Consider the following 15,121-nt stretch of genomic DNA (forward strand, 5'->3'; position numbering starts at 1 on the left):
TCCATCAAATTCACAACACAGGGAGCTGCCACCATTAGACAGGCATGACTAATGAGAACCCTAGCAGGGTCTATTCTGTATTTGGAATAAAGACTCTTAGATTATGCATATGATCTCAAACCAGCAATAAAGAGAAAATACTTGTGAGGGTTCATTTTTTCCAGTTCCAACCCTACAGCAATAAACAACATATAAGAAATGTGCTTTCGTCCTGCCCCACTGGACTAGCTCCTAATAGCATGCTTATTTCATCAGAGCCTGGAGTCATTTTCCTTCCTTATCATTGACCCCTTTATTTAAGCAAAGTCTTCTGTAGAAGTTTACGTGAAAAAGGAGGAAATGACAAGCAGGACTCACCGAGAATTGGAGCATGAGTCTTGGATGGAGCTTTTTTACTTATTCCTTGAAGCAAAAAATTTTTAAATTGTATTTTTAATTGATGTATTATAGATATGTGTGGAATGTGATGTTTTGATACATGGTTACATTGTGGGATGGCTAAATTAAGCTAATTAATTTGTTGTGGCATGTAGTAATCATTTTTAAAATTTACTTGTTTAGAAAAACATTAATTTTATACAATGGGACACTATGTAGCTTAGAGTACAACTTCTGTCGTGAGCAACAACATAGATGAGCCCATGTGAGGTCTTTAAAAGGATTGTGAGAAACTCAGATCTGGACTCATAACCCTGACCTCAAAGAACATTTTTGGTAGGAGCTAGAAAGCTCGTGCATAGAACCCGAGACTATGAAAGAGCATCTCACTGATGTTTCTTAGGGTAACAGTTGTCAGTTACCTAAACCAAAGCACCAAGGCAAAAGCCATTACATGTTCAAGTTCATTGTCATCAAAAGTTTGTTTCTCTTTGGCAGGAAGAAAATGCTTAACAAACCACAAACCAAGGTGTCGACCCAGGGTTCCTGGGAAGCTTCAAGGGACTGATGTCCTCACCTGAAAAGTCATCTGGGACAGAAATGTGAGCTTGTCCTTCTCAAACAGTGCTTGACTGGCATAGAGGAAGGTGGCGTGGGTGATGCTCTCTGTGAGGACGCAGATGCGGTCCTGAGTATCCTCCACCTTGTCAGCCTGCTCAATGGCTCTGTGGAACAGTGTGTTGAAAGCCTGGAAGGGTTAATGCAACTATTAGAGGGTAAAATGATGCTTGCATGTCTGGCTAGCCTCAGATACACAGGGCACAGTTTATTCTTTATCTATGGGGAGAGAGGACAAAGTTGGACTTCTATGAGGCTATTATGAGCTGCTAAAATAGTCTGAATTTGTACCATACAGAAAGTGCTCTTTCAAGATTTGCTGTCATGATCAGCGTCTGTATGTGTGTGTGCGTGCACCTGTGTGTGTGTGTGTGTGTGTGTGTGTGTGTGTGTGTGTGTGTGTGTGCACGCATGCCCATTCGACAGGACAGGATCTTCTGTTATTTACCCTGGATGGCCTGAAACTTAATTTGTAAACAAAGGTGGCTTTGAACTTACATCAACCCTATGGCCTTTGCCTCTCAAGTGCTGTGATTATAGGTGTCTGTCACTATGCCTGGTTCATGATTGTTATTAAAATGAGTCTACAAAATCTATTTGCATTTCATTCTTAGCTACTGAACCAAACCATCCTCTCTCCTTCCATACATAATCTTCAATTTTATTACTTTCAAATTATGGTTAAAATACCTGTAAAATATTACTGCAGTAACTATTTCAAATGTATAGTAGTATTAAGGTATGTCACCAACTTCAAAACATTTTCATCTTGCAAATGGATGGGCATTTGTTAACCTAGGCTTGCTGGGTTAGTTTTCTCATTCTCCTCATACGCTGTTGCTGTTGTAAAATCCAGCCACACTATGATTACCAAGGCTTTTGCATGACAGTCACATCTTAGCAGGAGGCGTGCTAGTTACACTCAACTCACTGACACCCCATCTCCAAGGGCCTAAGGTAGCAGATTCAAATCATACCCAGTGTCTGCTCCCTTCTGAGTCTTTCACCATCCCACCAGACATCTGCTGAGGCCGTCCCATGGCTTCTCGTGGCAGAGAATGTTATCCAGATTCCTCAACAGCCTGAGAAGCTCTACAAGATGCAGTCCAAGGTGCCGTCCTCTTGGGGTCTGTCTCCTGTAGCTTTTCCCTCACTGTTAGCCTCTGGCCAGAGGTACTTCACACCCTGGGATTCCCAGCCCTTCGTGCCTCACACTGCCCTGTTTACCCAACACTTGTTAGGTAGCCAAATTCTCCCTTTCCTTCAAGCACTGGCTCAAATGCCACTTCCTCTGGATGGCTTTGCCGGTACCCCTCGAAAAGTAACTTTCTCCTATTTATTACTCCATGTATTTTTTTATAAGCCTATGTGTTCACTGAAGACATGTGTATGTCCACCTGCAGTGGAGGTCAGAGGACTACTTGTGGACTTCTTTCTCCCTCTACTGTGTGGGGCAGGGGGTCGGACTCAGGCTGTCAGACATGGTGCCTTGACCTGCAGAGTCAATTACTGAAGAACTGAGACGAGCAGGATCTACAGTGGGGGCCACAGCAATGACTGACATGTTATTTCGATGGTATAAACAATACTTGCTCCTTATGGAGAAATAAAAATACAAACCAGAATTTTTTTGTAACATAAAATCCACTCAGGTAAAGCTACCCGATGATTGCACATGGCTGTATGGTGGCTTTTCTTACTTAGGCAACTTCATGATGGCGGATGTGGTTGTTATCTTAAGGTGTTTGAACAAAGTGTACTTCAGTAGCTCCTCCTTCCCTCCTCTCCCTCGCACTCTGCTCCCTGGTAACCTCCCCACCAGGTTATTTTCTTTTTTAATGTCCCATGTGCCTGCCTCTAATGTTTTTACTAAAACAGAACAAAACAAACAAAAAACAACCTCTGCACTCAAGGATAAGCCTCTTGCATGACAATTGATCTGATTAAGTATTTGTTTCAAAACTGACAGCAAGAAAAAAAGGACCCCTCCCAAAGACAGACTGACAGGACACACAGAACCTGGCCTTCGGAGTAAAAACAAGCACAAGCTGAGATTCTGGCTCTTATAATCACAAAATGTGAATTTGGGGCAATTGGTTTGAAATCTAAAAATGTTACCTTTTTTGATGAGGCGAATACTTTCCTTGGAATGTTTTATGATATCTGCTATGTGTAATAGTGGCTTACAGTAGTAACATGGCCTGCCCCACTCTTTCTTCCTATCTACCAGAACTGCTTAGCAATAAATCCCTAATCTCCAGAAAAAGGAGGACAGACCTTCTCAGGCTGCGTATTTTCCTTCACCTGTTCAGCATTACCTTCAAAGAGAACTGATAGATGGGATTGATCTTCCTGAGGTCGTTAATAACAAAGTACAGAAGAGAAGCCCTTGCTGCCACTGGCCTGTAGCACTCTCGGGTCTCGTTGATTTTCCTTTCATTTTCTCTGGCTTGTATCACCTGCGGTGGGATCAATGACAGCAGTCACTTCTCTTCATGTTTTCCAAACAAATTCCAGCAGAGGAAGGACTCTTAGGAATATCTGAAATGAGCAACTGTTACTGGTTGACCCTGATGTTGTGATCATGTTTGTAATCCCAGGACTTGTGAAGCTGAGCCAGGAGCACTGCTGTGAGTGTGAGTCTGGTCTGCAGTACCATAGTGTTCAAGAACAGCCTGCGGTAGAGTGAGACCCCTACTCAGAAGAACAAAGAAGCAGAGGAAGGGTTACTAGTGAAACCCACAACATGCCTGATACCGATGGACTTCAGTTTTGATGAAATGACCAAATCCAGTGAGATGACTGCCTGTAAAAGTGCTCGCCAGCCGCAGGAGTCTAGGGGCCTCTGTTAGAGCTGGGATTTCATGTGGGGGTAGAAAACCAACTTTGGAGGGTTATCTTCTGACCTCCATACACTATGTTACATGGGAACCCAATTCATGTGTGTATATCCCCCCCCACACACACGTATCCAAAAAATAATAATTACTTTAAAAGAAATTCTTAAATCCCTATTTTTAGATAACTTTCCTTCATGAACTGCATTCAGGCGAGAGGGGATGTGGCTCCAGTGGCTCCTCGCATACAGATTTAAATCACTTCATGGTTTCATGTCTGCAGTATCTGCTGCTGCTGCATGTCATCTTTCTGCCTCCCCTCTCTCATTCAGGTCTTAATAACCCAGCTCTATCACCTCCCAGGGATGCCTCTTAAAAGTCTGCTGGGTCAACTCAGTGCCAATGATTTTATTAGGTAAAAGGTCTACAAATGCAGCCAAGGTCAATAGCACATGCAATAGCCACATTTCCTAAATATTCCTCTATATGAGGGTTCTCTCAGCCATTGAATTCCAACAGCACCAGATATCCACATGCCCAGCGTTATCATTTGTTCTTACTTGTTAACCCTATGGGCACTTTTTCCGAGACATAAATACACACATACACACACACACACACACACACACACACACACACACACACACACACATATGTATAATTAACACACTCACACACACATGCACACACACATATGTATGTATCAACTAAATATATTCATTTTTATTGAAGGGTCAAAAAACACTCATTTCTGAAAACAAACAAGAGCTTATCTCCTTTCTCTCTAAGAATACATGCTGGCCCTGCAGCTTTAAGTGATACCAATGTTTCCCTCTAAACACTCCCATGGTCTTGACTCATAACGTCTGCGAATGAAAGGAAATGAAATACATGGCAGAGAGGGAAGAGGCTTCATGGTGATATACTAAGAAGACAGGAAGCAACATTTCAAGAAACAATTAGAAGTTAACCTCAAAGCTAAGACTTAATTTACTTAATTGCCCTAATCTTTACTATCTTAGGAGCCACCTAGAAACCACTTACTAAAAGGATGGAGTAATTTGGGATTCTATTTCTTTGCTTAATTTAAGGCACATACACTGGATGTATGGCAACACAGCTTTGGCTGGGTAATTAGTGGATGATGTTGTAATGAGGATACTCCACAAAGCAAATAACAGTCTAAATCTTTCCAGACTATTCAGTGTCAACAGTTAGTGGCTACTTGTGAAAGTCCAAAGTGCACACAACACACATGGCCCATTGTGATCTGAGCTGCTCCGCTACCAGGAAGCTGTTCAAGAGAAATGTTTTTTTTTTTGTTGTTGTTTTTTTTTTTTTTTTTTTTTTTGTTTTTCGAGACAGGGTTTCTCTGTGTAGCTTTGCACCTTTCCTGGAACTCGCTTTGGAGACCAGGCTGGCCTCGAACTCACAGAGATCCGCCTGGCTCTGCCTCCCGAGTGCTGGGATTAAAGGCGTGCGCCGCCACCGCCCGGCAAGAGAAATGTTTTATTGGCTTTTGGAAAATGTCATTTTCCCAGGGTAAATGATGCATTGAGACCCACAGGGGACCATTCCCTGCTCTGTTTCCTACCACCACAGGCCGTAAACAGGAGTTTAGCTCCAAAGATTTGTCTAAAAAGGCAACACCCTGGGATTATTATTTGCGGAAGCTGAACTTTACATGTTCTCTAGTTTCTACCATATAAACCAGGAGGCTCCAACACTGGTCACACAGGAGAAATCGTTTGCATGATCGGATCTGTGTGGAACTTCAAGTACAAATTGAAACATTTTTATTCCTTATCCGATACGGATAGCCTAAGTGTTGAGGGCTGCTTGTTAAATGGCCTAGATTATATAACAAACCTGCCTTCTCAGAGTAATTACCAAACCTGATTAAACTGTATTAACTGAAATTTCCAGAGGGTGGTGGCGGCAGGAGTCAGAACCATGTTAAGATTCTACAAGGCCCAAAGATGGAACTTCCTGATTAGGGAGAATTAAAATGTTGCAGACCAGAACCAATTTATTTTTTGTTATTTTTAGTCCCTTGAAAGCCATTCATGGCTCATACACCTTGTCTGACCTAATATCCTTGTGGCTATCAAAAACCTTTAAAATGATTCTTAGTAAGCCACTAGCATCTACCAGCTCCCAGACCAGGAATGTCACTAGATACCATGAGGCCTATAGTAGAGATATCCCTGTTTTGTTATAACCCATCTATATAATGCTTCTACCAAGATACTATAAGTGTGTTGATTTATAATTTTCTCTTTCTATGCTATTATAAAAACATCATGAATCTGTTACCACACTGGTTATATAGTATTTGGCATAACCTGAATCTGTGTTCCTAGGCCATAGTCACTCATATTTGGCTCCAGAATAAACTATCCCTTACTGCCTTTGAGTCGAGAGCTGTGTTTTTGTGTTGACTTCTGTGATCCATTTTATTCCAGAAGAGCAATGAACCCACCAGGTGTTCTCTACTGCCCTTACCTTGTGCTCTATCTCAGCTGCGGTGGCCTTGGTGGTCTCCAGGCGCTCTACCAGGTCAGTGTCGTCCAGGAAGCTCCCCTCTGCAGCAGAGAGGCGCAGGAGAAGGTCGTTCTCAAGCTGTGTCAGCTCTATCTTAAAGTCATTTTGGTGCTTGGTCAGTACCAGCTAAGAGGAAATGTTAGGAGTGGTGATTAAGTGTCTGCTTTGTTCAGGACAGGTCTCATAATCACAGGGTCACAGAAGTCAGTACAAGCGTGATAAGAAACACAATGGTAAAACCATACCTACCACAACTGTGAAAAAGTCTTTAAAAAATTCAGAAGGTATGGTAACATTTGATTAGAATCCAAGGTTTAGCAGGTGGATGTTTATTTAACATCAAGAACCTCTAGGAAGAGTCTGTGTAAGAAAACAATACAAATTTCTGGCTTATATTTAAACAGCTTGGAAGACCCATTGTGAGGAAGACCTTACAATTAGGTTATGCAACCATCTTTCACCAAGAACAGAGGTCCTGGGCCAATCATCTCCAGAACAAAATACAGGCAAGTACAGAGAATCACTGTCAGAATGCTTAAGCTGTGACTGGCCATTGCAGGAGACTCAAAAACCTCATGTGCACCCAGGCACAGACCGCCTTCTGCGTTGACGCTTTCCCACTGGGGGTCAGGCCATGTTCTCACAGGAAAGACTAAAGAATCAGCCACTGTTTCCTTGGACAAAAGTAAACGCAAGGGAACTATAATCATTTAGATAGGTCCTATGCCCAGATCCTTCTCCTTGTCAAAATCTCCAGGGGAACTTTACCAGAGCTAAATTAACCTAGGAAAAGGGCAATGAGAAAACACGACCACTTTAAGACTTCCAGTCTCATATAGAAAGGGTTTGAAAAGGCAAAGGAAGTCCTTTCATGGTCAAAGACCAGTGGCATAGGCCTACTAATACCACCCTGATATGTAATCACGACATTATCGAATGCGTATCCTTCAGAACCGGATCAACCAGATCCAGCAAATGGATCACAGGTGAGAAAGCTACAAGATGCAGGTTTTACTCAAGAAAGGAGGGGTGTGTGTGTTTGTTTTGGGGAAAAATATGAAATAACAGAAAAAAAAAGGAATACTGGAGGAAACTGGAGCCTATGGCTCGGAAACAAACAGTCCAAAGTCACCCTACAGACCAGATTGTCTACCCAGAGAAAGAGAGGCACACTAACAGGCAAAGGGTCTGGTGTGAAAAGACTATGCAAATCTCAGATTAAGACTCGGGGATGGCTTTGTGTCAGCTGCCAGTCTACCAAAATCCTTTCTGCCAGGAACACCAGTGACCATACTGGGCTGGGACTCAGAAGCACTCCCAACCAGGGGACACTCATAGCCACAACACTCACCTAGGATCCAGAAAGGACAACATCAACCAAAGAACAGAACACACACCCAACAGAGGCAAGATCAGACATCAATACCAAGAAACACCTCAAACATCATTATTCAAAATGCCTGGGTCCCAGCATAAAACCACAGCCAAAACAATATGCTTCCACCAGAATCTAGTAACTTCATTACAGTAAACCCTGAGAAATTCAATATAGCTCAAGCATAAGATAAAGACTTCAAAACAGGAATTATGAATATGTTTAGGGACCTTAACAGGGATTTGGATAATTGCCTTAATGAAGTCTGAAAACGCAAACAGTTGAATGAAATAATGAAAACATTCAAGGCATGAAAGTAGAATTTAACAAAGAAATAGAATCAATAAACAAAATCCAAACTGAAATGAAATTGGAAATGAAAAACTTAGGGTGACAAACAAAAACCTCAGAGATTAGTCAGGTAGTGCCTTGTTCAGCCATCACCAGAGAGACTGCTTCTTGTAGTGGACAGAAACAAACACAGGCCCCCAAACCGTGTGCAGAGAGTGAGAGCCTTTGGAGCATTGTCTCAAATGGAATGTCTTCATCAAAGCACTCAAGGAACTATGTGGAAGAGGAAGCAGAGAGATCGTAAGAACTAGAGATGGTGGATGACTCCAGGGAAAGTGTCTTCCAGACACAACAGGACTGATGTCCATATGAACTCACAGAGAGTATGGCAGCATGCACAAGGCCTGAACAGGATCAAGCCAGCCAGGATCCTAGCACTGAGAGAGGGAAGTGGATATGGGGTCCCCCCTCTGACCACTGGCAAAGGGAAAACACCAGTTTTTTCCAATAGAGTCTTTCTGGGCTGGCCCAGTGGGCTAACCCTCTTATGTCAGTGAGCAATCAAGGAAAAGCCTCAGGGTTTGTGTAAGATGACAGCTGAAGCTAACTTTGACAGGCTCCAAGCCTGGGAGCTAGTCCGTCTCCACATGTGGCCCAGCTCTAATTACCTGGCATTTCTAAGGAGGAATTTCATACTAGCTTTTCACATGTGTCTATACTTGCCTCAGTCACAGATCCCACTTCACATGCCAGCATCTGGCATGGTCGTTTGTGCAGAGGGAGTGATGAGTCAGTTCTGGGGGTGATGCAGTAATATTTACCTTTAGTTTCTCCAAATCTGGCCTTTCGACACTGACCACCTCTGCCAGCAGCTGGGCTTCGAGACCATCTTCTGTGACTGTGAAATTGAGGAGGGTCGTCTGGGCCTGTAGTTCTGGTTTGTAGTGTGGGTTTGCCAGTTTTGTGTGTAGGATGAGACGAAAGTTCTTGTTAAATTCGCATTCTTTGTCACCAATCTTGATGTACCTACAGGGGCCACAACACAGAACCTCAGGAGAACCCTGGAGACCGCGAGAGTGGGAAGGTGCCGTTCCATTCCTTGATTCTGGTAACACTCCTGAGCCAGAAGGCTGGGTCTAGGGATTCCCAGGCAGTCCCAGTTTTCCCAAGACACAGGATGAATAGGGGATGCCACTAGGCCTCTGTCTATCTCTTCATGTGTGAACCGGTGACAGTGTGACCACTCATCTTACAATGTTGCTCTGACAATCAGCAAATGGTGGCTTTCATTGTACCTTCTGGGATTAAATTTATACCAGACATTGTTATTATTTTTCTTATAGAGTGTTATTATTTTCAAAGCATTTCCATGTGAACTCATAGGAAAACACTGTTCTTGAAAGGATAAAATAAAACACGCATGTGTATATATATGTATACACACACACACACACACACACATTCTGTGCCCATACTGAACTATATTACTATGCAATGAGTGGAATATTTTATTTGCCAAAATATTAAAATAGACTTATACATACTATATCATTAAATACATTAGTCACTTTATTTTAAAAGTAACATGCTATTAACATATTAAATATAGTAACAATATATTAATAGTTACTTATATTTCTAAAACTAAGCTATTGAAATATATATTTAGTTGATTGTTTTCTACAGCTTTTGCCTGACTTATGTTCTCTTTTATTCTAGGAACCAACCGTGAGGATCAACCAGATGCAGAGTTCTTCAATTCACGTGAGAGACAGTCAGTCAGTCAGGAATTAAATCCATGGATACAGCAACTTCTCAACGTTCTGCTTAGGTGGCCTGAGCTATGTGGAGTGAAAATTCACATAAGGAGTTTGGAGTGCAGCTACAGCAATGAACATCTTCTCACTTTCATTGACTCTTCAGTATTAATGAACATTCTGGATTCTTCATGATTAAGTCCGTAAAACTTTTATTTTTTGAGGTGCTTGGGATTGAACTCAGAGCTTCGTGCACACTAGACAGGCACTCTACCAATGACTCGTGTCTCCAACCCTCTTTTTACTTTTTCCTTAGTAACAAGTTTCACTAAGTTGCCCAGGCTGGCCTTTGAACTTGTGATTTTCCTACCTCAGCCTCCCAAGTAGCTGGGACTACAGACCTACGTGATCAACACTGACGGGTGAAACATCCTGATTGCCAAAAACGGTGTAACGGTCAATGTCCTGCCAAGCCTGTGTTGCTATTAATCTAAAGGCAGCACGCTATATAACCCGTGAGAGAAAACAATTCACCGCTCGTCTCACTAACTTGCAGGTGAAAGGGTATTTTATTCAGTTTATTAACTTTGGAAATTCAGCACATTCGAAAGAAACAAGTGTGCGACATTTAGCACCTGTTTCCAACAATTAAAAAAAATGAGCAGAGGTACTCAAAACGCTGTCATGGGGCAGTATTTGTGCTGTCGGCCCTTTTATCATTGTGCCTTTCAGAGTAACTATCACATGCAAATGGCATTGAAAGTGCCTCTCATCCACTCACCACTGTTTGGAGGAAATTTTGAGACAATTTGCTTTAATGTGTAAAGATGATAAAAATGATAATTTCTGTATATCATTTGAGCTTTAATTATCTGAATATGAATGAAGAATCCCAAGGACTGGTTAGAGTAGTGACCCAATTCAAATTTTGTTTCCACTGAAAAGTGATCTTCCAATTACAGTAAAACACACGGCAAGTGTTAAACATCGCAGGAGACAGGGTTGCCAGCCACCCACTTTAGAGACAGCCTTGGTGAAGCTGGAAGGTGACGTCATTCATTGGGTCTGGTTTCAGTTTGTTTTTGCTTTGTCCATTCTTTTCCAGGAGGAAAAAGAGCCCTTCTTCCAGCAACCCATTCCTCACTGAGTCAGCGTATACCTGTGTAGTATGTCCCTCCCCGTTTAAGATAAAAAGACTGATTTTGAATGACAAGTATTGATATCCCTGTTAGAATCCTGAGAACATTTACAAGTGGATGGACCACAGGCCAAATACTGCAAGAGAGCCAGGCAAGGACACCGAGCCAGCTAATGATCATTGTGGCCCGAGCTCTCGTTTTATAGGCCAAGGGACAGACATCACATGTTCATACCGGCATACAGTTTCTGGGTGATACCATGCTCATGGAATTTTTCTGGTCATTCCTTTGTCTTCTTTGTGCTATCCTCTTTTAAATAGCAACTGAGCACATCTACTATGCCAGACTGTCAGAGAGCCTTCCAAGCACAGGGCATCTAGTTATTTCCAAGACAAATTAGATTTCTGCTCTCACAAATTTTGCTTCCTAATAATAGGTATTGTGAGTACAATATTTTAAGTATACCGTCAGTCATTATTCTATGCATCAAATACCCACAATGTGACAGGTATATGTAAAGGACAAAGATCTGCTCGGTCAGAAGATAGGAAAAACACAGGAAGAGATTGTTCTTCAAAGATGAGATGTAAATGTCACCCTGAAGACAGATGGGAGGAAGTCAGAAAGGACCGTACAGCATAGGATGCTGCTGATGCTCAGTGTCCAGGACAAGCAGATTATCAGTACCCACCAAATCCCTGCCACATGATAGGCACAAAAAGATCAATGATCTGCCCCACTAAAAGATGAGCACAGAATTTGACAGCCTTTTCTCCAAGGAAATACACAATAGCCAATAAGGTCACAGATGGTGCGATCATGTGAAAGAGGAAGGATAAACCAATCGAGAGCTTGGGAGCGCTCACCATGGCCATATGAAGAACTGTGGTGAAAGTCAAATTAACTTTGCTATGTGTAGTGTGTGCATTTGTGTATGTTCTAACAGTCCACGAGACTCCAAACCACCATCATCATAGCTAATTTACTTTTGGGAGCAAGCTGCAAATCTCAGATATACATCTTTTTTGAGAACTAACAGGATCTCACAAGGCAAATCCCATCCCTGACCCCTGACGGGCCATGGTCCAAGTACATGTGCAAGATCGCCACCAGCCTGGGTGTGTTGGATGTATGTGTACATACATAGATTTCATGATGAGGTGCTGGAGTCACATTCCAAATATATCTCATTATGTCCATGTAATAACTCCAACAATTAAAAAAAATGTCAAACCGAAATACTTCTGGTTCTAGTATTGAAAATGAAGACATTGTGACTGTAGATAGTAGTTTGGCCTCAGTAAGAAATCACTCTAGAGCAGAAAGTGGTCAATGCTTGTTGTATAAGGATCTGATGGTATCAGCTCTGTGGATCTCTCCATCTCTTAAATGTTCTTGTTGTTTATAACCCTTTAAAGTCATTTCTGCCCATGGGTTACACCTTGGCAGAGTCCTGGCCCATTTCTTCTCTAGATCTCCTTAGTTAGTGTGGTAGTATGATTTCTGCTAAAAGCCAAACACTAACCAATGGTTCTGATCACTAGAGTGTATCACTGATAACCCATCTCTAGGTTTTCAAGGACAGTTCAGGAGAAAGGCCAACATTAAGCATGGACTTCTCAGGTGTCACTTTTGGGTACGATGAAGTTTTCATCTGGTTAAGCATTTAGTCAGTATGTATCTGCTTTACAGCGAGTGTTCTGTAACGCACTCTGGTTAGCTCCGTATCTCACCTCCGATTAAGAGCCAGGGTGTGCACCTGCTCTGCCGGGTCTGGTTTTCCCCATGAAGAGTGACAGGGCTGGAAAAGTTCAGGTCGCAAGGTGCTCACTGTACAAACAGGAGGCCCCAAGTTTGGTCCTCAGCAGCCACACGAGGATGGCCGTGCTGGTGCACGCCTGTACTGTCAACACCGGAGGGATGGAAACTGAAGGAATCCTGGGGCTTGCTGGCAAGCCAGCTAGATGAGTTAGTAAGCCCCTTGTTCAATCTCAAAAAATTAAGATGGCAAGCAATTGGAGACGATACTTAGTATCAAATTCTGGCTTCCACATTAAGGTGCATACACTAAATAATAAAAAATACTACCTAATAAATACACATACTAAATAAATAATAAATTAAAAAAGAAAATACTTAATGGAGGGTAGGGGGCTCTGCTGTGGAAGGGAGCTGCCTATAAACTGGTTTTTACGCCTTGCTCAGAAGCATCATTTGATAGCTTGAGGTTCCCCAGGGACAGTAAATTACCCTCAATTGGGGTGTTTATGATCTATGAAAGGCAAAAATTGCATAATGACACAGTGGGTTTTATCATTGCGGCTAGGTTAATTTTTGGCTAATCTCCTGCCTGGGAAAATTAAACAGACTGTTAACACTCTCTTCTGATTTGAAGACTCTAAAACACAACAGCATTAACCAGAGGGGTGGGAAAGCAAACAGATGCATGCTATTGCTTCCCAAGGTTGACTTCCAAGTACCCAAGGCCACCATGCCTCCTTGGAACTGTGGGAAGTGACCCAGAAGTAGGAAGTGCAGATTTTTGTTTAAAGCAAAGTCCTGCCCTGCTGCCCTCAAGAACACTGAAGAATATTCTGTTGTTCCGCCTGATTTCCACAGTGTTACAGTGAGATTCTTATGTGGGAGAACTTCTGAATCTGTGGTACAGTTGCTCATGGAGGGCATTTTTTATACTCTCCCAAGGAGTTAGCTACCCCTCCCTTTCTTTTTGGATGAGACGGGATGGTTTGGAGGTGAGAGACTTATTAGTACAGCTCAGAACTAAAATGAAATGAAATTTTTCCCAGGGCAAACACTATGGTCTAATTGGCTAGGGCATGTGAGTCAAGGGCAGTCTGGCTCACCTAGTGGAGTAGCAATTTTAGAACAAGCTTAGCCCCTCTAGGTTCTTTTTATGGACCCAAAGAGTCTATGATTTGCCCAAGGTCATGGTTGCCTGGCAGAGCTGGGTCTACTAGGACCTGGGTCTCTAGACACCCAGTGTAAAATCTATTTCACTTTATTACACAGCAGACTAATTTGTGCTCACTGAGGCTGCCTGCAGTGTCTCTGTCAACCTGTCTAGCCATTGATCATAAGAGGACATGGAGGATACAGCTGACTTGGGAACAACCTGAGGAAGCTATAGGAAAAACAGATGTGGCTCAGAGCACATGGCTTGCTGATCTTCAGTTAGAAATTCTGTTGTTTATGAATAATTCGAGTGCTCAAACCTAGTCCAGGACCTGTAATTTCTAGTAAATATATTTACTGTCTGAATTACTTAATTTATACCTTTAAAAAATAAGTCACACAATTTACATGAAAGTTACAGAACTCTGGCTTCTAGGAAAAGCAAAGGATATGTAGTAGAATTAATGCCCCTGAAATAATGATAATCATCGGCAAATACACATTAACTAAAATTCAGCTTTCCTAGGTCAGGTTTGAACAAAGACAAGGTATACTGGAAATATTGGAATTCTTTCAAAGTTCATTCAAAATCCAGCCCAAATGTGTTCTGTATGGATGGTCACCATCGCAGCGGTGGTGGTATCAGGATGCACACACTGAGAACACATGGGCAGTGTTTACTGGCTGATTTTCATAGCACTTCTTTTACAGGCCTGTACTCACAGTGGCTGTTACCAGAGATTCCTAAAAGCCAGAGCCTGTGGCCTTCAAGAGACAGCACCAATGTCACTAAGGTGAGATTCTGAAACTGGGGGGTTAAAATGTGGAGTGTTCACAGCAAGGACCAGCCCTAAGGGATAATAGTGGCACTCATGTCTTGGCAATAACCAACAGCTATCTAATTTGATTAAGGCACACTCGAAAGGAGGGAAATTATGCTGGTACTAAAAACTTAGCCAGCTAGCTGGGGTTAGGGAGGCCATGGATCTTTAGAGGATAACTTGCCTACCTACTACCACTACACTTTACTAAACAAACATGCTTCCTACCTGAAATCTAAATACTTGACGTTAGGTATCAAACCCCAGACAAAAGGTGCAGATTTAACATATCAGAGTGGATGCTGGCTCCCATGTTCTTTCAGCATCCCTCAGTCTCTACCTGTTACAGGGCCCTCCTGGATGGCATACCTCACTCCCTAAACTTCTCCAGCCCAGGGTCTGGACTCCCCCCCCCCCCCCCGCCCTTCCCTTCCCTGTATAATCCAGC

The 15,121-nt window shown here is 42.5% G+C and overlaps 2 protein-coding genes across 6 annotated transcripts in view; one reads left to right on the forward strand and one right to left on the reverse strand.

Moving 5' to 3' along the window:
* The window catches only part of Cdca7l (cell division cycle associated 7 like), a 79,445-nt gene extending 76,137 nt beyond the window's left edge, over positions 1–3,308 (forward strand). For all 3 annotated transcript variants that reach the window (XM_052739200.1, XM_052739196.1, XM_052739197.1), the window contains one exon: positions 877–3,308. In XM_052739200.1, the coding sequence (XP_052595160.1) occupies positions 877–946 (70 nt within the window). In that variant the 3' untranslated portion in view covers positions 947–3,308. The remainder of the gene's footprint in view (positions 1–876) is intronic.
* Dnah11 (dynein axonemal heavy chain 11) overlaps positions 1–15,121 on the reverse strand; it is a 318,597-nt gene that overhangs the window by 36,775 nt on the left and 266,701 nt on the right. For all 3 annotated transcript variants that reach the window (XR_008218451.1, XM_052739195.1, XM_052739194.1), the window contains exons 66-69: positions 8,865–9,069; positions 6,339–6,503; positions 3,315–3,455; positions 956–1,126 (exon numbers count right to left, since the gene is read on the reverse strand). Coding sequence is in view for 2 of the 3 variants with exons in the window: in XM_052739195.1 (XP_052595155.1) it covers positions 956–1,126; positions 3,315–3,455; positions 6,339–6,503; positions 8,865–9,069 (682 nt within the window). In the remaining variant the exon portion in view is untranslated. The remainder of the gene's footprint in view (positions 1–955; positions 1,127–3,314; positions 3,456–6,338; positions 6,504–8,864; positions 9,070–15,121) is intronic.

The sequence above is a fragment of the Peromyscus californicus genome, unplaced genomic scaffold (genome assembly GCF_007827085.1).
Source record: "Peromyscus californicus insignis strain IS unplaced genomic scaffold, ASM782708v3 Scaffold_15__1_contigs__length_86483966, whole genome shotgun sequence".
Taxonomy (NCBI): domain Eukaryota; kingdom Metazoa; phylum Chordata; class Mammalia; order Rodentia; family Cricetidae; genus Peromyscus; species Peromyscus californicus.